Source organism: Camellia sinensis, chromosome 4, assembly GCF_055761805.1.
Source record: "Camellia sinensis isolate YWXY chromosome 4, ASM5576180v1, whole genome shotgun sequence".
In the NCBI taxonomy this organism is placed as follows: domain Eukaryota; kingdom Viridiplantae; phylum Streptophyta; class Magnoliopsida; order Ericales; family Theaceae; genus Camellia; species Camellia sinensis.
In genome coordinates, this window is record NC_138964.1 from 224153504 (window position 1) to 224177516 (window position 24013).

Genomic DNA, 24013 nt, shown 5'->3' on the forward strand with positions numbered 1-24013 from the left:
CCTGTTGTTTGCTTCCCTTGTTTTAAGATAAATAAATACATTTTTTGGAAAACATTTTTATAATTTTTTTTAAGAACATTGTTGTTCAAGATAAAAAAAATTAGACTCAATTTTTAAGTTTGGTCATGTGACAATCAATTAAGATATTAAAAGTTACAATCTCTCTTTTATCTTTACTAATTATTAATCAACTAGCATATCACCCGTGCTATGTACGGATAAAATATTATATTATTTATTAAAAATATGATAATTATATTTAATTTCTTTTTATATATCGTCTCTTGTAAACAAAATTTTATATAAAAATTTAAAGGTTTTGTTTCAAATGTTTCTTTACTATAATATATAGTATAGATAAATTAAAATTGTTGCATTGATAATTAATAATTAAAATTATGCTTTGTTATATAAAAAAAAAAAATGACATAGTTCTAATACTTCACTATTTTAGAATAAAAATATATGAATTTTAAAAAATTATTATATTGGTTTTTAAAAAGGAAATAATTAAAGAAAATTTAAAAACTTAATGAGTAAGAAAGAATTATCGTAACATGTAAAATTATTAAAATCACGGTTAAACTAGTAAATCATTCAAATCAAAAAAGGTTTAGCTTAATCAGTTAGGCTAAAAGATTAATCAGTTTATACAAAAATTAATTAATTAAAACTTTTAAATTTTGTTTTATTAAAATTTAAACGGTCATTAAACATGGAAAGAAATCTATTAATTTAAATTAAAATTGATACAATATAAATTTAAAATTGTAATAATCTATCTCATAATTTATAAGTTTTAAATACAAAATTAAAATTATCATAATTATCTCATAATTTTTGCATCAAGGAGCAGTAAGAGTGACATTGAAATTATCGATATATGTATATATTTTATAAAATAATACTTTTAAGTAGAGATATTATGATAGTTTCAAAATCCCATACAAAATTATTTTTTAAATAAAAACTTCTATGTTAGATTATAAAATAAAAGTTAAATAGCCAATGCGGGATTTCTTAATTGTTTAAAATTAAGAAAATTAAAAAAATTAGTATGAGATATTGATCATAAAACTTCTCACTAAAGATCTCCTTTTGCTTAGATAAATGAGAGCATAATATTCACTTTATGTAAGTGAAACAATTCACTTTTTCATTTTTTGCTCAATGTGAGATTATAAAATAAAATTTAAATGAAAGCTAGTCAATGGAGATTTTCTTAATTGTTTAAAAGTTAACAATTGTTTGGGTAGTAAGTTTATTTCGAATCAGACAATCTTAGTTGTTTAATATTTAATTAGGTCAATCTTTAATTTATTTCGAATCAAACAAATTTAACTAATATATTTTGATAAAACTGTTAAAATAGCAATCAAACCAGCGAATCAGTCAAATCGAAAACAGTTCACCCTATCTACTAGGTCAAAGGACCAACCAATTTATAGAAAAATTAATTAATTAGAACTTTTAAACTTTATTTTAATTTTAAAATTTAAATTGTCTTGAACTTAAACATACACAGCACTACAATATTAAATTGAAGTATAAGGTTTATATAGTAAAACAATTCATTTTTTTCTCATTTTCCTGATGTGAGATTGTAAAATAAAAGTTAACAGTTATTTGGACGGGAAGTTCATTTCTAATTAAACAATCTTAGTTGTTTAATTTTTAATATGGTAAATCTTGATTTATTTCAAATCAAACAAATCTAAGTAATATATTTTGATAAAACAACTAAAATCACAATTAAACTAGTGAATCAGTCAAATTGAAAATGATTCAGCTTAATCAGCTAAGTCAAAAAACCAACCAATTTACAATAAAATTAATAAATTAAAACTTTTAAATTTTATTTTAAAATTTAAACTATCTTTAACTGAAACATACATGATATTATAATATTAAATGAGAGTATAAGATTCACTTTATATAAGTGAAATAACTTACTTTTTTCTTTCTTGATGTGAGATTGTAATTATTTTAAAGTTAAATATTATGAGAGTTTCAAAATTATTTTTAAAATCAAAACCTCTATGTGAGATTGTAAAATAAAAATTAAATATAAATTAACTAATGGAGATTTTTTTAATTGCTTAAAATTAAGAAAATAAAAAAAAATTAGTATTGATTATATAGCATCTCATTAAAAATCTCATTTTGCTTATATAAATGAAAGTATAAGATTCACTTTATATAAGTGAAACAATTCACTTTTTCCTTCTTTCCCAATGTGAGATTGTAAAATAAAAGTTAAATAAAAGCTAGTAAATGTGGATTTTCTTAATTGTTTAAAATTAAAAAAAAAATCAATAATTTACATAAATTGGAGTATAAGATTCATTTTATGTAAATGAAACTTTTTTTTTGAATAATTTAAATGAAACAATTCACTGTTTCATTTTTTTCCCAATGGGAGATTATAAAATAAAAGGTAAATGGAAGTTAACCAATGAGAATTTTCTTCATTATTTAAAATTAAGAAAATTCAATACTTTTAGAATGAGGGGTTAGAGCTTGTAGAAGGTTTTTCCCTTAAAACCTCATTTATAATATTCACTTTATATAAGTGAAACAGCTCACTTTTTCTTTTTACCCCGATGTGAGATTGTAACACTTTATATATGTGAAACAACTCACTTTTTATTTCTTTTCTCGATGTTGGATTGTAATTATTTTAAAGTTAAATATTATTAGTGTTAAAATCTCATACAAAATTATTTTTAAAATCAAAATGTCTATGTGAGATTGTAAAATAAAAATTAAATATAAACTAGCTAATGGAGATTTTCTTAATTGCTTAAAATTAAGAAAATAAAAAAAAATGAGTATGAGCTATTGATCATAGGGTTTCTCACTAAAAATCTCCTTTTGCTAATATAAATTAGTTTATTTCAAATTTAATCAATATATTTTGATAAAATCATTAAAATCGCGGTTAAACCAACGAATCAATCAAATCAAAAATGATTTAGCCTAATCGACTAGGTCAACACTACAATATTAAATGAGATGAGAGTATAAAATTCACTTTATATGAATAAAACAACTCATTTTTTTCCTTATTTTTCTCGATGTGAGATTATCAAATAAAAGCTAGCTAATTAAGATTTTTTTAATTGTTTAAAATTAAAAAAATCAAGAAAATTAATATGAGATATTGAAACTCTCACAAGACTCCTTACTAAATGAGATGTGAGCATAAGATTTAATTTATATGAGTAAAACAACTTATTTTTTCCTTCTTTTTCTGATGTGGGATTATTAGATAAAAGTTAGTCAATGGAAATTTTCTTAATTATTTAAAGTTAAGAAAATCAAAAAAATTAGTATGAGATATTGAAACTCTCACAAGATTTCTCATTGAAAATCTTATTTTTCTTATATAATATATAGATTATATCACTTACATTGAATCTAAAAAATAGACTTGTATATCATTGTCCTTTTTTAGCTATTTTAAATAGTTTTCCTCTTGTTAGAGATAAAGTAGTTTACACAGATTTTCATAAAAATGTTATTGAAATAAACTTATTCAGGCTTGGTTTGGGAAGTAGGTTGGCTTTTTAGTTTTTTGGCTTTTTTAGTTATTTTAGCCTGGGCTAAAAAACTTGGTTTGGGAAGGGCTTTTTGGCTTTTTGCCTTTTTTGACTTTTTTTGTGAGAGAAGAATGTAATGATTATAGGTTGGATGTGATGTTTTGTTTGTTATGGCTAAAAAAGCCTATTTTGTTTTTTGTGGCTAAAATAGCAAAAAAAGCCTGAAAATCAACTTGCCAAACAGAGGCCAGTGTGTTTGATTTTAGTTTTTTAAATTTAATTTTTAAAAAATTAATTTTTTAAATTTTTTTGTGTATTTTTATTTTTAATGAATATTTTTAAAATTTTAAATATATTTTTTTTTTACTTTTTTAGATACATCTAAATAGTAAAATATTTGTGAAAAATATATTTTTAAAAATTAATAAATATATATAAATAAGAAAAATGTACTGAATTCTTGTATTTTTTGTTATTTAGTGTATTTTTTAAATATTTTTTTCACAAATATTATACTTTTTAAATATATTTATGTTAGGTGTGTCTAAATTTTTTTTTAAAAATTCAAAATATTAAAAAAAATTATTGAAAATATTAAAATACGAAAAAATAAAAAAATAATTTTTTTTGAAAAATATTCCCTGAAAAACATAACCAAACTTAAAGTGATTTGTTTTTCATGTTTTTTTCCCCCCCTAATATATGCTCTAATCTCAGTATACCCAAGCACACTGGCGCATATACAACGCATATAGGTTAAATCATCAATAGTTTATAATAATTAGATTTAATTCTAACAAAGTTTTATTAAAAATAAATTTTAATAAAATTATTGCTACAAATAATTATTTGTGATATTTTTTACATGTTAAAAATTGACCATTAATGACTTTTTTTGTCATAATTTTTATAAATTATTATTAAAATTTACAATTAGTAATGTTTTTTATGACTAGATTTTTAAATTGTTGTTGAAAGTTAAAAATTAATAATTTTTTTGTGACGAGTTTTTTAAACTGTTTCCAAAATTTATAATTAATGATATTTTTTGTAATAAAATTTTCAAATTGTCACTACAAATCAATAATTAGTGACGTTTTGTAATAATATTTGATGAAAATATTATTAATTATTACAGAACCTATTGAATAATAAGTTTATCTATTAAGAGTTACACGTATATCTCCCTAACATATATATGCTTACTTGCTCTTGTAAGGCCTTTACCCAAAAAACGAAAAAGAAAAAAAGAGAGAACATATATGCATATTTAGGCACTCAAACATATTTTTATTCAAACTGACACTACGCGGTGTTTTGTAAAGCTGATTAAAAATTAATTTTTTGATTTCTTTTTAACTTTTTTATGCAAGAGAGAAAGTAGATTAAAAGTTGAGAAATGAATTTTAACCTACTTTTCAAATTGAGCCTACATATTTATGTACTATAAAGTGAATGTATATTAATTTATTCGTTTGGTAGTTTAGAATTGAGTTTTTATGTACGTTTATGTCTGAATAATCAGGTGCTGCATTTTATTTTATGTATTTATTTATTTATTTTTAGCATTGGTAAATTTTTTCAAAATTTGAACCAATCACCCAAGAAATAGTATTTTTGTGGTATACAGAATTATAAGTTTTATGTAAAACAAATGAAATGAGATCATTTTAAAAAATAATAATTAAAAGAATATTTTTCTTTTTTTGATAAAAGGTAAGCAACTTGAACAACAACAATGATAATACAAGGGGAAAAAAAATACTTTGACACTATTTTAAAAAATAATAATTCATATTTCATTTACATATTTTTCACATTTTTCCTTTTAATCTCTGTCCAAATCTATTATCCAAATTAAGGTTGTCAAATGAATAAAGTTAGTCGAACTTGACTCATATTTCATTAAAATTTGTTTGATATCATGTAAATAAGTTAAACCAGAATATAATTTTTTTATATGTATTGTAAAAAATTAAGTTACTCTAACTCGACTGGTGAAAAGCATGTTCAAAATCAACTCATTATGTAAACAAATTAAGTTTGAAGCCTCGTTTGGCATATAACAGTTTTAGTCTAAAAGTCAAAGTTAATAAAAAAACCAAAAGGTCTTTAATTTATACCAAAAGGTTAAAGATTTTCTTTTCTCTCTATTTTTTGTCACATATTTTCGTAAAAAACTAAAAAATTATTTGAAAGGTACTAATTTTTTTACATCATATTTTAGTTAAAAAATTAAAAAATTATTAAAATAATTTATTTCCAAACGAGACGTGAATATAACTTTAAATCCGTTACACTATCAAATCAAAACTTGAATAAGCTCATTTTCAACCATAATCCAAATATAGCTTTAAGGGAACCATCTTATTAATTAAGGTTCTATTTGTTTTTATATTTTGCTAAAAACTATTTTACACATTTTTCATTATTCGATTGAGTAGAAAATAAATACTCCATCCATTCCAAAACAATGGTTTCTTTTGGAGAATTTAACTTTTTTTAGTAGTATAATTATTACACTTAAAAAAATTAAATTTTCAAAATTATTCTTTGATAGTATATTTTTTGAAAAATATCAATGTTATAATTATACTTTTTATACTGTTAATGAATTTAAGGGTAAAATAAAAAATTTATATTATTTTTATACTTAATTTTTGAAAAGAGACTCATATTTTAAAATAATAAAAAATAAAATAAGAGATTAATATTTTAGAACGGAAGAAATAATATATTTTTGTCATAGTCCTTATCATTAAAAATTGAAAAATACTTGGGAGCACTAATTAGTGCTCTCACTAATTAGGTCCCGCCATTAATGATGTGATGTTTTGGTCTTGGAGTTGTATTTTTTTTTTTTTTTTACTTTTTTAATGCATTAGTGCTATTAGTGGTGATATTTTTAGTGGGATGAATCATTATTGTTAAAAATTTCACAAATCAAAGTTTAGAAGGTCACTTCAACCATTCAGTACGTTGTTGTTTCAAAAGTTAAAAAATGCCTTTCATTAACTTATAGCTAATACATATTAACTGAAAAATAAAAATAAAGGGTGTGTTTAATTTGTGTTTTGAAATAATTTTTTTTAAAAAAAATAAAAAATAGAGAGAGCTTAATTTTTTTTGATTTGTTTGATTGTATATTTTGAAAATAATTTTTGAGTTTGGAAGTTTAGGATGATTTGATATTTTGTTATAATTGAGTAAATTTACGTGAGAGAAAAAATAATTGAGAAGAAGAGAGGAGAGAGAAAAAATGATTGATTAATATATAATAGAGAGAAATAATTTTGAATTTTTTTTGAAAAAATTTGTAACCAAATATGTTTTTAAAAATTTTCTTTCAAAAAATGCTTCAAAACACAAACCAAATATACTCAAAATATTTGTTTATAAAATTAATTAACTTAAAAATTATTTCTGAGTATAAAATATTTCATGTCTAAATAAACAGAGGCTAAGGTCTAGTTTGGGAAGACTAAATAAGTGTATTTTTTGACTTTTTATGAAATATAGGTTGGGTTTGGGTTAAGTTTGAAGTGATGCGTTAGAGAAGTGATGTGATTTAAATAAGATGATGTGACTTAAATAGGATAGTAACTTTTTAACTTTTTATCTTTTTTCAATCATGTCAAACTTGGCCTAAGTTAAAAACATTTTCTTAAAAGAAAAAAAAAAAAAAAACCTCTTTAATTTAGCCCCGGTTTTGTTTTCTTTAGGTGTTGCTTCCAAAAACGATTGGCTGGGGCTGGCGAGTCCAGATCCCCTCCTTGAGCCCCCTCCTTAATTCCCTCCTTGCAGGGGCCTTCGGGTCTACTTTGAGGCCCAGTTTTGATAATCTGAACCGTTCATATTTTTAGATTTATTCAGTATATTATACCTGTAAAAAATCAAGTTGATCGGATATCAGAAAGTATGCGTTCAGAAAATTGGGACTACAAACTATTTTTTAATAAACAATTTTCCGAACACATACTTTATGATATTCGATCAATTTGATTTTTTACAGGTATGATATACTGAATAAATCTAAAAATATTAACGGTTCGGATTATCAAAACTGGGCCTCAAAGTGGACCCGAAGGCCCCTGCAAGGAGGGAATTAAGGAGGGGACTCAAGGGGAGGATCCCAATTCGGGGCTGGGTAAGGGTAACTCGAAAGGTAAAGACAAAAAAGAAAAGAAAAGAAACAAAAAGGACAAATCTGACGGTGACGGTGACGGTGACGGTGGCGGCTGGCTAAGTCGCAGCAACACCAAAGTGTTACGTGTACTCTCACAGACACTCAGACTGAGACGCAGACGCAGCCACCCAACGACGAACCATCCCTCGCCGGCCTTTCAAATTCCGGCCAGTTGTCAGCCGGAAGATAGGCCTATTTTAGAGATCAATGCAATATCAAAATGAGATACATCCATATATATACCATCAACATTCATTCCATTCCATTTCCATGTAACTATATATATCTATTCAGAGAGAGAGAGAAAGAGAGAGAGTGAGAGAGGTTTAATCATTATAATATAAGCATCTGAAGAAAGTTTAATGATGATCATTAAAACATGTAAACCTTAACACTTTCAATATGTTAAATCCGTGATGTAATGTAATGAAGAGAAAGTTAACTCAAACTTCAACTTGCTAAGTTTCTTTCTATATATCATCATCATCATTAAATATATTCGAAAAAAGGAAACTAATCAAAACCATTCTCTCCATTTCTAGCTACTTCCATAGGAGCATAGTTAATTAGGTCAGTCAGTGCCTCAAAACCCCCACTAAACCAAAACCAAACCCAACCTCAGAAAAGTAATCAAACACAAACATATAACCTAGAGAGAGAGAGAGAGAGAGATTATAATCGGAGGGAGAGGTCTAGATTTACAGGGTTAGTAGAGTCGTCGGTGGCAGGAGGAGAGAGAGACAGAGGAGTGGAAGCACTGCCTCGAACACAAAGAGGTGCTGAGGAGGTGGAGGTGGAGGCATAGAAGGGTTGTTGGATGGTGGTGGTGGGTTCGGCCAGCAGCCAATAAGGCTGGTTCTGGTTCTGGTTCTGGTTCTGAAGGAGTTGATTCGTAGGTGGTTCGTTTCGTCGAGAAGCAGCAGCAGCAGCAGCAGCAGCAGCTGCAGCTCTTTCACGCTTGTGAGCGTTTTGGTGGCCGCCAAGTGCTTGAGAAGTCTGGAAGTTGCGTGGACAGTAGAGGCACGAGAACATTCTCCTCGACGGACTTGCTTTTCCCCTGTTGCTTTCTTCTATCATGAATTCGTATGCCCCACCAGGGTCCGCCATTGTTGACCCACCCACCGAACGAGACACCAAAGTAATTAGAATTCGAATTCGAATTCGACAGAGGGTACTCCGTGTGTGTGGGTTTTTGAACGCGGATGGATATGGATATGGATATGGATGGGGGGTTTGTGTGGGTGTGTGTTTAGGCTTTTTGTTTGTTTGTTGGTTTGTCTGCATTGCATTGCATTTGATGTACAAAAGTGTGCAAATATGATTGGCTGTACCAGAAAGGACTACACTGCCCTTTTACTGCCTACAAATTTATTTAACTTTTCCATAAATAATATTCTTTCGTATTTGCATTTATGATAGCATACATATATATTTTTTTTCTTTCTCTTTTTAAATTTCTATACATTCAAATTCGTCAACTAAATATAGTCTAAATACCAAGTTCTTCAGGGATTAGATGCAAATGTTTCATTAATTTTTTTCCAGATAATTTGGTATCTAGTTAAGTAAATTAACTAATTTGGGGATCAATTTTTCCATTTTAAAATCGGAACAAAATAACTAATTTTATGAAATTAACTGTGCTTAGGAGATTTCAAACCAAAAATCATAAGGGAAGCACATGGCCAAACCCAGACTATCAAGGCAATCTCTTGGGATTGATACATTTTTAAGCCTACTCATTACATATGCCATAGATTTTTTTTTTTCCTTCAAAGGTCTTATAAACTTTTTATTTTGTTTATGATTTTCTTTAATTCATATGTATAGCCCCAAACCACCAAAAAAATTAAAAAAAATAAAATTCTCTACTTGTATGAATTTTTAAGACTTGGTGTAGAGGGAAAAAATTGACATAGTTAACTCATTTTTATGAGAAGAAAATCTATTATAAATGTTAGGGTTATACTACAATATATTTATTTATAGTGCATACCATGTACAAACTATGATTTAGTGTTAATTACAAGTCATAATGGTGTTTGATTACAAACTACTATGGTGGTAGGGTCAATTAATTGTCAAATTAAAATTAACGGCACATTACAGTGCTTTTAAAACAAAGATGATATGTATTTATGCTTGTACATGGAGCTCAAATTTGTTAAAGTTAAAAATCTTAACTTCGTAAAGTTAGCATATTATGAGACTAATTTATATTTATATCAATAATTTGGACTGTTCATCTCATATAACAAGTTAAAAAGAATATATGTATGCAAAAAATTAACTTGATTAGATGTAAATAATCACATAATCAATTTATACATATATTATAACAAATGAATGGCATATTCTTAAAAACAAGGATAAGTAATCACACTCAATGTTAGATAAATTTAAATTTTTACATGACTAATTTTATTATTCAATTATGTAAAATGAGTGTTTTAAATTATTGAAATGAATATAAATTAATTTAATAATGAGTGAATTTTATGGTAAAATTGAGATTAACTCTAGTAAATTCAAACTAATTGTATGTGATGTGATCATTACAATACACCATATGAGGGTGGAGTGCGATGCCGGGAACATGCCTACGATATAAAAATTGATACACAAAGGCAATAAGGATCTTCGGTTTTTAAATAATTTTATCATCCTATCTCAAATTACTCATAATTATTAGATCATATGAGAATCTCAAAATATAAAAATCTTAAGACATATCTAATGATTATAAATGATTTAGGATAAGAGAACAGAATAATTTAGAGACGGAGAATCCTTAGACACACAAAGGAAAGAAAAGGAAAGGAAAGGAAAGGAAAAGCCCTGCTGATCATTAAATCGAAATATTGCCTGCCGATTGGAAATAAAAAGCAGCAGTAGATAATTATCCTTGTTTTTTTTTTTTTGGTTTTTCACTATTATCCTGTTTGTTTTTAGAGGTAGAATAGAGGAGATTTATAGTGAGAAAATTCATAGTGAGGGGTTAAATAAAATTATATTTGTTTTGATGATAGTTGTTAATGTAAGAATTGTTAAATTATTTTTATATAAAATAATAAAATAAATAAAAAAAATTAAATATTAATATTTTAAAAAAAATTCTCAATATGTAAAAAATAAAAAAATTTCTAATTCCCTCACTATTTTTCTAATACTACCTCCATTTCCTCCATTCCAATTCTTCTTCCAACATCCATCTTTCCCTCTTCTATTCTAATCTTTTCTCGCACTCTACAAACAAACATAATATTAAATAACTCCACTTCCGTCTTAATTAAAATCCATCAATTACACTCCAAAATAAATGAAACCTATACGTCTAAAAAAAAGTAAAAGAAGAGAAAAAAAGAGAAGGGGCAGAAGGGTAAAAAAGAAAAGGGCATTGTTAGGTAGAGGTTAGGATAGAGGGAGGGTACGAATCAGAAAGAGGAGAAAAGAGGACGTGGTCTCTGGAAAGGACATTGGACAGTGGAGAGAAGAGAGAGAATGTGTGCTACCACTGAACTTGCTCTTTTCTTTTTGAGTATGGCTGCCACTGCGTCTTAACAGACAATTTCTTTGTATTTTTTGTGCATAACTCACTACGAGAGAGAGAGGACGTGCGCCAGAATATATACTAATTTTAAAATTTTAAAAGATCATTAATGACATCACACTTAATTAAAAAAAAATACAACACTAAAATCAAAACATTAAATCATTTATAATAGAACCTATTGTCACATCATTAGTGATAATACTAATTAATGCCCCCACTCATTTTTCAATATATAAATGTGAAGCGAATCACGTTTAAATTAAAATATTTGTTTTAAATGTTTCTTTTCAGAATGTCTGTACGTATGCTACGCTGATATTTTTAAATGATTGATTTGATAGGATAGATAACATACGTGATCTTTGCATGAAAAATTATGAAAGTACTATCCTATTGGGATCTTCTCAAAACTTTCCCTTTTTAATCCTCACTCACGTGCAATCATAATTTAAATAGTTTATTTTATAAATTCTTAACATAAATATATATATATATATATATATAAATTAACTTAAAAGTTGTTTAGTATAATTTAAATAAATATACTTTTTAACATAAAAAAACATGTAAAAAAAAAAAAATTAATATGACCTAAACAAGTGTACTTATATAAATAAATACACTTATTTAAAAAATCTCAAACAAGCTCTTGATTGAACATTGAGTTCTTCCCCCTTTTAGATTTATTACCAATTTATCCTAATATATATATACCTGCATGAATATATTGTATTTGAAATTTCAAATCAGACTTCAAATTCTCTTCCACAACCCAACCCACAATTACAAACGGGCCTGAAAAAAATCTGAAGTCTAGCCCTACAAGCTCATATGTGATCACAAACTATACAGAGAGTTGACAAGGATTTTAGGGCATGCATTCAAATTGTAACCACTCCACCTTAATTAAGACAACAAATTGCCCTGAAACAGGACTTCTCCTACATTTGCCACTATTTCCATTAGGAGGTCAAAAGAAACAACATTTTATTCATCAAATTATTAGTGAGTTCCTAAAATTCTTCAGAGGTGAAATTGTGTTGCCGCCATTTCAAGACAAGACGATATGTCCCACGGAATGTGTTATTATTGGTATATACATAGACAATGAACCATACACTCAGGAGAGAGGATGTGACCGTGGTCAGTTGCTGATATCAAAGTATTTTGGATCTGCTGGAAAATGGTATTCCACGTTCAACTGCCATGAAACACAAAAAAATGTCACACGTGTACACAAGCTTAGATATTAAAAAAAGAGACCTCATTTATTTCCTGTTCAGATCTTCAGCACGCTAGCACTATAAAGACATTGCAGACTTTGATGAAACACACACTTCGTAACATTTGCAATATAAGAAGCATAAACACCATATACCTCAAAAAAAATAAAAAATAAAATAATAAGTAAAAAAGAACAGAATCAGGTCTAAAAACAGTCGTAAGCCCTACAAAGTGAAATTGAACAACATACCTTCCCCTCGTCAGCATCAGAATGGCGTTGAGGAAACACAACCCTCATATCATTGTATAAATAAAATCTCCTTTTCCTATCGGCAACTAACTTTGTTTTCTGTCGCACAGATGGAGGATCAGATTTGCACCTCTGAACTGATATGACACTTCTCTTGGAGAAAGGGCATAGAAAACGGACATGAAGAGCATAACGTAGAGTGCCACCACTCGCAGCATTCTCATTGACCTTCGAACAAGCATGTTCTGATTTATCTTTGGCTTCATGACATAAATCTGGCCAACTGAAATCTTTGTGACCAGTTCTGTGGCACAGAGTGTTGTCACATTCATTCTGATCTATAAGGGAAGGGAAACCTATATTTCCAATGTGATAGTGTTCTTCTGAAAAATTTGTTATACCCATTGAACCTATCGAATTAGAGCCCTCACTTTCTTTGATACTTTGGTCAGGATGACTTCTTTCCAAGGGAGTCACCTTATCGTTGTAGTTCGTATCAAAATTTCTGTGCTCTCCTGTCACCCGCATTGAAGTTGGGCCAGAACCGGCTAGGGTAACCTTCTGACGCAAGAATGTCTACTCCAAATTGAACAAGGATACAAAAATAATTACCGACTGAATTCAATTCCAGTCTTACTGCTAGAAGTAAATAAAATAAATGTGTATTAAGAAAACAACAGTGCATGCAATGATGTGCTGATAAACAATTCTTTGTCATATATGCATTTGAAGTGGGCATCAACGCTTACAAGACTTTGGTCCCTGATATATTTTCCTGTTATTTGGTAATTATTGGGCCCGATTATCTTTCTACTGTGTGACTCCATTTTTCTCCATTTTGCAATACATGTGCAGGCATAATAGAACACCCACAATTTCTGACCAACACATAAATATTAGACTCAATATCCATTTACTACTTGCAGCATTCACAAATTATCACAAGAGAATCACCTTTTCTTTTATCTTCTATTAATTCTTTGTTTTCATTTTGCCCTCCTTTCATACAAAAGATTCAAGTCATGATTATCCTATTCGGCTTCAACACTGTACCTACCCAGTGCCACCAGGGACCTACTTCTTCCTTTTTCTGTTTTCTTTAGAAGGGGGGAGATCTTGAGGTGATATACCTGTGTAGGAACAGGCCTTTAAAATGACAGTTGAGGAGGTAAGGTCAATACATGTGATTGGCAGTGAGAAACTCAGAGAAACACAAACACTTCTAAGATTGTGATCAGGCAGACTAAATATCAAGTTTTTTAGGAAATTGCAGAAAAGTTAAAATTAAAAGCAATAATCAACATCTGATATGAATGAAATATTTGTTTCAACTTACCTTGGTACCAGCCGGCATGTCACTCAAATCATAGTTACAAAAGAAGAAATGAAGAGGTGTTTTTTCCGGGTTGCTTAGTACCTGAGAAAACATCCAGATTGATAGAAAGTGAGGACCAATTGTTTCACCATCTATCCACAACTTATGTCATTAAAATATTCAATAGAACAAACAACACAACAAATTGAAATGAGCAAGCAACAACACTGGTAATCTTGTAAAAGGTACTAGGGTGGTAATCAAGCCAAGCTGAGCTGAATACTGAATTATTCAAGCTTGGCTTGAATAATTAACTGTGTCCAATTGAGTTAATCACGAGGCAACCTTAAGTAGATTGCTTCTTTTTTTTTCTTCCCATATATTCCAACATGTGTATGGCTCTGTCCAGCTAAGTCCGAGCCAAACTCAAAAAACTAACAAGCTTCAAAATGTCTTCAAGCTTCACTTGTTTATATAATGAGTCAAGTTCCAACAATCTTCTCGCAAGCCAAATGATATGCAACATTGGAGACAAGGAGAACCTTGTCAACTTTGGCTCATCAATGTTAAAAGAACATGAATAAACAAGAAAAATTAACACCAACAGAGGCTCGGCTTATTAAACCAACTGCCTAAATAAAATGTCACACAGCATGTCAAGGAAGCTGAAACAATAGGTAAATTAAACAGCAGGTAATCACATAGGTACAGTAACATATCACGCTATAAATTTGTACTTTAAGCGCAAAGCATTCTTGTATAGACTGAATGCATATGGGCCAAATAATAGATAAGTTAGAAGGAGAAAAGTATAACCAGCTGTATGCGCCCCTTCACTGGAATGCGCAAACAACTCTTAGCACCTTGTGAATCATCATTACTAAGGTCTCTTTTCAAATTCTGGAATCTGTAATTGTTCAATGGAGTTCTTCTAAGATCTATGGATGCATAGTACAGTAAGAAGTTATCTCCATCAACACTGGTTACTGCAAAAGGAAGTTTCTGTGATTTTGGAGAGAAGCTGCCTCCTGTAATGCTTAGTACAGCTAGAAAGCCATCAATTCTCTGCACAATCAAGATCCAAAAATGGGCATTTGACACTCATATCAACAACATTGGAAAGTGAACTCTCAAGACTACATGAAAAGATAAAGAGGGCATACAAGAAAATCTACAGATATAGTGTAACATAAATATAACCTGACTGAATTTTCCAGATGACAACCGGCCAGACAGCAGGGATTCCTCAAACGAACCAACCAATGACCTCCTAACAGGAAGTCCTCTCAAACTTCTACCCAACTTCATGCAGTGGGGTATGGAATCATGAGACAAAGGCCAACTTTTTCCACTATTACTTTCCAGGGAAGACGAATGGGACTCTTTTTGCAAAAGATCAATATTTTCAAATGGTTTACTTGCCCTTGAAAAATTATCTTCTTCAGGGGCAAAGATAATGCCAGAGATATTTTTGTCAAGGGAGCGTGCCACCTTTTTAAAGGTTAAATAATCACCCTCAATCTCTTTCCTGACATTCCTGCATCCTCTTGCAGCTTTCATTGTTTCGGAAAACTTTGGACCAAGAGGAGACGAAGAAAGAGGGGACGACATCACCTTTTCTGGGGATATGGATATCACCCCAGTCCGGGTTCTTACCTTTCTTAAATTTTTGAAAGGATCTAGTCCAGGTGAAGATAAACAAGTATAAGGTAACACCTCCTTGTCCTCTACTAAAGGGCCATCAGTGAAAAAAATGGAGTCTGGTCTACCATAATCGTATAACATATCCTTCCTTTCTGAACAATTACATACGGACCAGATTTGATTCGTCAAATGGTTTCTACTTCCAATATTTGCTTTCTTATAATCTTGAGCCACAGAAACCCCACAACTACCAGGGGAGTTTACTTGAAAGTTGCGGCAGCTAATATCTAGAGGATCAACACCCAATTGATCTGCAGAAAGCATACTACTCGATGACAACAATCGCTTCTTGACCAGTGACCCACTGGACTCAGTTTCATTAAGTGTGATACCAACCCCAGAAGAAGAATGAACATGATCATTTGAAACCTCATTTAATCCATCAAAAAAATAATTCTTCCTACCACACTCAAACCCGACGATCCTAGAGGCAGGACTCTGAATATTCTGACCAGTGTTAGGTGTTAACCACCCCAGTTCGTCCAAAGAACCAATTTTCAATTCTTGAACATTGGATCCAACATCCATGGCCCCTTTACACTTAAAGGAATCATCTGACAACTTTGATTGCTCCAAGGAGGTTGTTTCCTGAAAATCTCCCAAAGAAGAGCATAAGGAATCTCCAACAGTTCGGCTAATGCTTCCAACATGCATTCCATCCAAATCACAAGTGCTCACATTAACAAACCGAGGTCGACTATGCACAGATGTGCTCAAAGACTCTTTAGCCTCCTCAGCAGATTCACTGGATGAAACTTGTGGCAAGCCCATCACTAAGTTTTGCAGTAACAAATAATTATCTCGTTTAAAAAGGCATAAAAAGTTCTCGTTGATGGTCTCCTTTCCTGCTGCCGTGCATATGCAAATCTCTGCTTAGTTTTGCCAAATGAAACTCCTCATCACAAACGCATGAAACCCAAGTTGTGAACTCCTATCGTGCCACTAAATTAATGCAGAAACTGAAATTCCCCCCTAACTTCAGCTAAAAATTCACTGTAGAAATTGAAATACCCTATAAATTCAGCTAAAAGTTCAATGAAAGGCAATTCCCAATCCAATAAGAAGCTAATACTAGGTATCTATAGATAGAGTTCATCCTCGTTTCAACTACCACTATCCTTCCAAGAATGCGGCGATAAACCCAAGTACATACTAAAACCCCAGAAACAACGGACAGGACAAATCTTCTGACCACCATGTCAGTAAGCAATGATACACAAAGGATTCATGGTTGTGCAAAGAATCAATGCATATGCCTGAAGTCAAACACAAAACAAAAATGAACTATTAGAGTGTTTGTAAAAATCTGAGGAAGCACTTTAAAACATATGCAGCTAAATGGGGTTATTGTGTATGTGTCTGCTTTAAGAAAAAATCTTCTTTTTTTTTTACCAAACCAGAACTTGAAACCACTGGACACTACTAGATCACTTTCTACCTACAAAATACACAGAAGCATAAATGTCTTAAATCAATTGGCGCAGGAATAAGAAGGAAAAACAGTTGGAAAATGAGTGAGAGCACTAATTAGTGCTACCACTAATGATGTGGCAGTGGGCCCATCATAAATGATTTGATGTTTTGACCTTGATGTATTTTTTTTCTTTTTTTATTGAGTGATCTTTTTTAGAGTTTCAAAATTAATGGTCTCTATCATTGTTGAAAACAGTTTGTGACAACAGAAAAATAGAAAACAATCCACTGTCAGTGATGAAGAATTCTAAAAGAGAAGAGACACTAGTGTGATGTTGTTACTCATCTTAGTTCTTCCATCAAAATGTGAATCTAGTACAGCAAATGCACTAATATTTTGAAATACGAAGAGCACACAAACAAAACATAATCCAATCAACCATCGATCGACATGTAAAGAAGAATAGTTTGCACTGAAATCCAAAAGCGAATCGATCGGCGGCCGAAACACAAAGAGATGAGGAAAGGGGGCTTTTAATTGCACGGCACACATTCACCACACAAAACAAGACCCTTTCCAAAATTGGATTGAGTCGTCATCATCATCATCTCTACTTTGAAGCAACGTTTTGAAAAGCCAAAAAATAAAAATAAATAAAGCATATATAAACAATCGAATCAAACAATAACAGCAACAGCTAAATCAGAATAAGGAAAACAAAACACAATTGAAGGTCCGATCGTCGAGGCTCACCATCATCAAAGATTGAATTCATGTTCGGTGATGATCTTCCATAAGCATGTATATCAATCAATCTTCGGATCTTATGCTTACATATATATAGTTGGATTTGAAATTGATTAGTAAAGTTGAAGAACAATTTATTAAAAGAATGATGAAATGAAGATTTTAATGGAGTGAAATTAAGAAAGATCTTCCTCCTTTTGCGCCTCTTGGGAAATGGAGGTGGTTGCGTCGTCTTTGCGGTTCGGCGAAAGCCCATGGCCCTCACTCTCTCTCTCTCTCTCTTCTATTTCTCACTTCTTATCCCTCCTCTCTGTCTGTGTGTTTGTTTATTATTAATTTTTTTAAAAACAAAACTCAGAAATACCAGCGTCATCGTCTCTTTTGGTTGGTCTCCCAGGATTTTACACTGTAATTTTAAAAGTTCGAGGGCCTCCAAGCAAAAGTTGCAAGTGTTCAAAATTAACGTTAAGTTTGGCATCTTTAAAAAAATTTAAAAAGTTAAAAAGTTACTATTTTATTTAAGTCACATCATCTTATTTAAATCACATTATCTCTCTATTACATTACTTCAAATCCAACCCATACCCAACCCATATTTTATAAAAAGTCAAAAAGTACACTCATTTAAGACATCTCAAACAACCCCTAAGATTGCAATTCAGACAGAATTAACTCGAGCCACTCTAAAAAATAATTAAATTTGAATGATATAATTTTAAATTTGATACGGATCTTGAGCTCAATTTTCAAACACAAATTCAATTTGGGTTTGTTTGTGTGAACGATTTGGGTAATTTATGAGGACATGATAAATAAAATGTGATGTAACACTACTCTACAAAAAACAAACACAGCCTAACTCCAAAAAATTAGAAGTATTAATCAACTCAAGTTCAACCTCTGTTTAATTTATTGAGATTTAATTGAGCTTAGGTAATAAACTCAAGAAGAGAGATTAGATCTAGTCAGACTTGAACAATTTTGTATCAATTTAAACTAGGCTTAGAAAACCATCCATCATCTATGTCATTAAAATAAAACAAATCAGATACTATGGAGACTTTCTTCTCATTTGATTCTCTGCCAATACGTTTGATGAAAATGTTAACCACCATCTAATAGCGAGATTAATAGGTGGGAGACCAAATAACACGTTTAATGCCTATTTAACTCAAACTTACATGCTTAATTTAAAAAAAATAAAAATTATACACTCAACTGTCAAATAATAATAATTATTTTATCCAAAAATATAATAATAAGAATTATCCACAAGTGGGCTAAACCAAGAGGAAAAATGAAGTTCCGAATGAGATTTGCCCCAAAGGTAATCAATATTCAATCACCCATTCACCCTGGATGGGCTTCACCAATATTATTAAAAAGACCTATGTGGAATAGCAGATCTATATCAATAAAACCAACAACCAACCGTACACCCAAATTCAACATCAAAGTAAAAATCCATACATCAGTTTGGCTAAATAGAGTACAACTAATTCAAAACAACAAAAAATAGGCATGGCTGAACCAGTAATAAAACACCCACTGATGCAGCTACAATGTGCACACGAAATCTGGTGCATCTCTCCTCGGCCCATCCAACGTCCGATACAGATACATCTTTTCTACTTTTTGTCTATCATCAAGGGTAGCCTGGCCGCTTTCATTTATGATTTCCACATTGAGCCTCGGCATCGTCTTTGCAAGCATCTTGCAGCCTCCAAGGGTAACTTCACAGGACGACATCCAAAGGGATCGCATTGTTTCATACTTTCCCACGTCCGTTAGAAGTCCCACATTGCCGAATGGGCTATCCCTGATCTCTAGCTTTCTAAGCTTCTTGCAGCCATTCAAAACATAAAGCATTCCCTTATCACTGTCTCCAGCAAATGCAATGGAAAGCATTTCAAGCTGCTCAGCATACATTCCAATGTAAAGGAACACCTGGTCTGTCAGGAGGCCAGAGAGCGACAGGCGCTTGAGACCCTTGCAAGATTGAACTACTGCCCCAAAACCTTCATCTAGTGGCTGCATAGTCACAGGGTCTGGTCTTGTCGGGTTGAGGATGCACAATCTAAAACGGGTAAAATTTGGGCAATTCTTGGCCACAGTTATGAGGGCAGCATTGGTCATTTGCTGGCAGAAGTATAGCAATGAATGAAGATTGGGGCAACCAGCAGATATCGCCACCAAGCCCTCTTCAGTTACAGCAGCATGCCCAACCCCATGAAGATCAGATGGGAAAACCCTTAACTCCTGGAGTTCTCTACAAATGGAAGCCACAACACCTAAACCTTGATCTCCAATGCAATCCAATATCTGTAGAAATGATGCAAAACTGTAATTATCACAAAATTAAGGGGGGCAAAAAGAAGTCCAAAATTCAATTATCGGAGGGTTACGAAAACAGACCCACAACCGCTGAAGTTTGGAGCAATGACCGATTAGCTTTATAAGCTCAGAACCATGAATCCCTGGAGCATAGCTCAAGTTCAGGGAGGTCAGGTTCGAGCAAATCGGATAGATAGCAGGCAAGCAACGGGGAGCAACCTCCAAGAACCCTGACAAACTCCTAATTGATGTGCATTTCGTGATGACACTCTTTAGTATGTAGCGAGTCTCTGTATCCAAATCATGAACAAAGGCTCCTGTACCTAAGTCCACCAACTGGGGCGCTTGTGCCACAATCTTTTGAAGAGTAGCCAGTGGCACAGCATGGTTTAACCTCAGACTTCTAAGACTATGACACCTTGCCACCAGTCTCTCAAGGGCTGGCAAGTTAACTTCTCCTTTGAGGCATGCAAAATTTAAAGAGACAAGTGACGTGCAGCTGTCAGGAAAGCGACTAAGCCACTGGCCTCTGTGATCATCAACTTCATTTTCTTGCAAGTCTAGCTCCCTGAGAAACCTAGATCATCAAGTAAGGGGAAAAAGAACAGACCAAAGTCAGATCAGAGACAATGTCGGCCAAATTCGTCGGACCCATCTACTATGATACTTCATTGAAAGGTATGACCATTATTATCAGCTTGCAGACAGGACAAATTAAGAGTTTTATTAGTAGTACCATTCTCTCAGGAGCAATCACATTAACACTCCACTTTAAGCCTTCCACATTCCTTTTTTTAGGTCTTTTAGCCCCACAAAGGAAGTGTGAGAATCTGAGAGTGGAATGCAATGTGCTTATCATTACTCCTCATTCAGTCATACTTTAAAACCAAAACAACCATCATGATTCTTAAGGACCAATGCCAGCAAGCTCAATCAAAGTTCAAAATTTGAGAAAGAAAAAGTTATTAGAGTTTGAAGCCAACATTCATGGCCAACCGTATTTCTAAGAAACATTGATAAACTATTCTGGATAAGATGCGGTGAGGTCCCTTATCTTTCTCAATGGCTTCATTCAAGATAATAAATTTATAAATAAAAAAGCTCACTACTTATAAATGAGTGCATTTGAATTCACAGAGATATGTAAACAGGTCTATTGTAACATAAAACACAGCAAGCCAATGATATATATTTTTGAAAAACAAAAAACAAATGAAGTGCCCGAAGAACTGATCAAGCAATAACTAAGCCCTCGTTTGGCAAGCGATCCGTTTAGTCAAAAAGTCACTGCAAAAATCAAAAAGCCAATAACTCTTTCCAAAAAGTCAAAAATTCTTTTTTCTTTCTACTTTTTGCACATCTTTTCGTAAGAAGCCAAAAAGTCACCCCAAATATATTGGTTTTTTTTAGTACATATTTTAGCCAAATAGCCAAAAAGTTACTAAATTAGCCTGTTCCCAAACGAGGCCTAAATATGAAAGCTTGAACTTTTGAAACTAAGGGTGGTTTGGAATGTTTTAAATAAGTGCATTTTTGACTTCGTATAAAAAAATGTGTAAAAAAGTAGAGAAAATGATTAGAAAAATAGAGAATAAATGTTGATAAATGTTGATTGATGTGACCTAAAAAAGTGTATGTATGTACAAAATTGCACTTTTTTAGTTCTCCCAAACAGCTACTAAGTTTAAAGTTCCAAAATTTGACAATCCAATAATCAACAGCACGTGGTTTCAATCAAATATCAGCTACCATGAATATCAGCTACTATCACTAACATAACTTTTTTTTTTTTTTTGGTTACCCACCCGGTATCCGACCCACTTTGGGCCGACTAATCCGGATTCGGGGGAGCAGTTCTGGATGGTTAGACTCAAGCCCCCTCCCAATTGGCGTTGCGGGGGATCGAACCGTAGACCTCCCTACCAAGTCGAGCTCCAATCGCCACTCGACCAACAACCAATTGGTCTATCACTAACATAACTAACCTTCCTATGAGCTCAACAATATCTTCCAAAGATTACATGCGCCACAAAAATACATATAATCTCAAATAGTAGCACATCATAATTTTTTTGTTTGTTTAATAAATAAACACAAGCCTACCAAAGCATAAAGTAAATCACGTAAAAATAAATTGGCAGCCATATCCAAATAAAGAAAAGAACACACAAACAGAACTGTGATGCAAACATACTAAGCATTCAATTAATAATATATACCTGCAATTGGAAGCTATGGCAGCAAGACCATCGGTGGTGAACCCTTCACAGCTAACCAAAACCAAAGATTTGAAATTAACAAAAGATCGAGAAAGTAGTTCAAGGCTCTCATCGGAGACCACCATTCTCTTCAACCGTAGCTCCTCCAGATTCAGACCGCTCTTCACCATTGACTCAATCCAGGGGTACACAAACCCTCCCCAACCATGAGGGACCAAATTGAAGTCAGCAAAATGGGGCTTTCCTTTCAAGGTAAGCGATCTAAGCCTAGGAAACCTCTCGATCAACCTCTCTGGGCTGATCGCATAACAATTCCCTATGAACACCCTTTCCCTGCTAAACCTTTCCACTCTATGCCATGATTTGCACACCACAGACACCGCATTGCGGTCTCGGTGCGACGTCAAGAAATCAAATACGTGATCTAAAACCTCATCGGGGAAGTAATTCATCCTTCAGAAACAGAAACAAAAACAAAAACACGATACTAAAAATACACAAACAATCCCAAAGGATGGAGAGTTACTACTCAAGTCGACAAACACAAAAACCATAAACTGATTCGATTCAGCTCCATACACAACTTTGATAAACTATAGAAATTTACAAGCTAAACTAACTAAAAATTCAAAATCGAAAAAACAAAAACAAAAAAAATATTGTTTTATTTGAACTAGATCGCGTAATAGCTCTTGATAACTGACTGAGCGCAACTAGATCTAAGAATTCGTGGAAAATGAGAAGATAAAATATTACATCTCCTAGTCTTTCAGATTAGATCTGAGAGAGAAGAGCAGAAAATAACTCAAATTTTCCCGACAAAAAGAAAAAGATTACTGGATAAGGAAACAGAAGGTAATTGCTTGCTGAGTTATCATCTACAAATCAAAAGGTGATGATTACAACAACAACCAAAAAAAAAAAAAAAAAAAAACGAGAAACAGATTGAAATTCATAGATCTGAGAATCTAAATTTCCATTTATGGTAAATCAGAGCTAAAAAATCGGAAGGAGAAGAACTCACGGGTGATCATCAGAGAGACAAACCAAACCAAAGCCCCTCTCTCTTTCTCTCTCTCTCTCTCTAAGATCTCCCCCTTTCTCTCATCAGTCACTAACTCGTGGTAAAGCAGAGCTCAGAGAGACAGAGAGAGAGAAGAGAACACTAATCATACCTAACCATGGTTAAAAGGAGAGTCGTAATGGTGGTTGATATGATCAATGAAGAGCGTCGAATTTGTGGAAAGTTATAAGGGGATCTTGACCGTTAAATGGTGGAAAATGATTTTTATGCAACGGAATTGACACTGGTTTTGAGTAGAAATTACAGGAATATCATTTTGTCGATAAGATCATCATAATTTATTTATTTTTTTAAACTAAAAAAAAAAAGAAGAAGGATTGTTGTGATGTGCCATTATTATGGGTTATTTTGGAAAGTTGGTTAAAAGTCATTTTTTTTGATTTGTAGCAAAAGTTAAAAGTTGACTTTTTTGTCTTTTTTTTCATTTGGGAAGTTGGTTTT

General features: G+C 31.7%; 2 protein-coding genes across 3 annotated transcripts; both read right to left on the reverse strand.

Annotated features, from left to right (window-relative positions):
• Positions 1-12139: 12139 nt before the first annotated feature.
• LOC114311778 (uncharacterized) lies at positions 12140-18369 on the reverse strand. Its single transcript, XM_028257971.2, has 6 exons — positions 17942-18369; positions 15271-17030; positions 14887-15135; positions 14092-14172; positions 12756-13331; positions 12140-12482 (listed from the first exon to the last, which is right to left on the reverse strand). The coding sequence occupies exons 2-6, from the start codon at positions 16543-16545 to the stop codon at positions 12426-12428; spliced, it is 2238 nt and encodes a 745-aa protein (XP_028113772.2). The 5' UTR covers positions 16546-17030; positions 17942-18369; the 3' UTR covers positions 12140-12425.
• Positions 18370-19305: 936 nt separating this feature from the next.
• Positions 19306-23797, reverse strand: LOC114311862 (protein AUXIN SIGNALING F-BOX 2). Of its 2 annotated transcripts, XM_082867712.1 has the most exons (4): positions 23513-23729; positions 22489-22941; positions 20351-20846; positions 19306-20257 (listed from the first exon to the last, which is right to left on the reverse strand). In XM_082867712.1, exons 2-4 carry the CDS (start codon positions 22938-22940, stop codon positions 19493-19495), a joined length of 1713 nt encoding a protein of 570 aa, XP_082723838.1. In that variant the 5' UTR covers position 22941; positions 23513-23729; the 3' UTR covers positions 19306-19492. The 2 variants fall into 2 exon arrangements, with proteins under 2 accessions (XP_082723838.1, XP_082723837.1); XM_082867711.1 differs by having other exon boundaries at positions 22489-23797.
• Between the last annotated feature and the right edge of the window lie 216 nt (positions 23798-24013).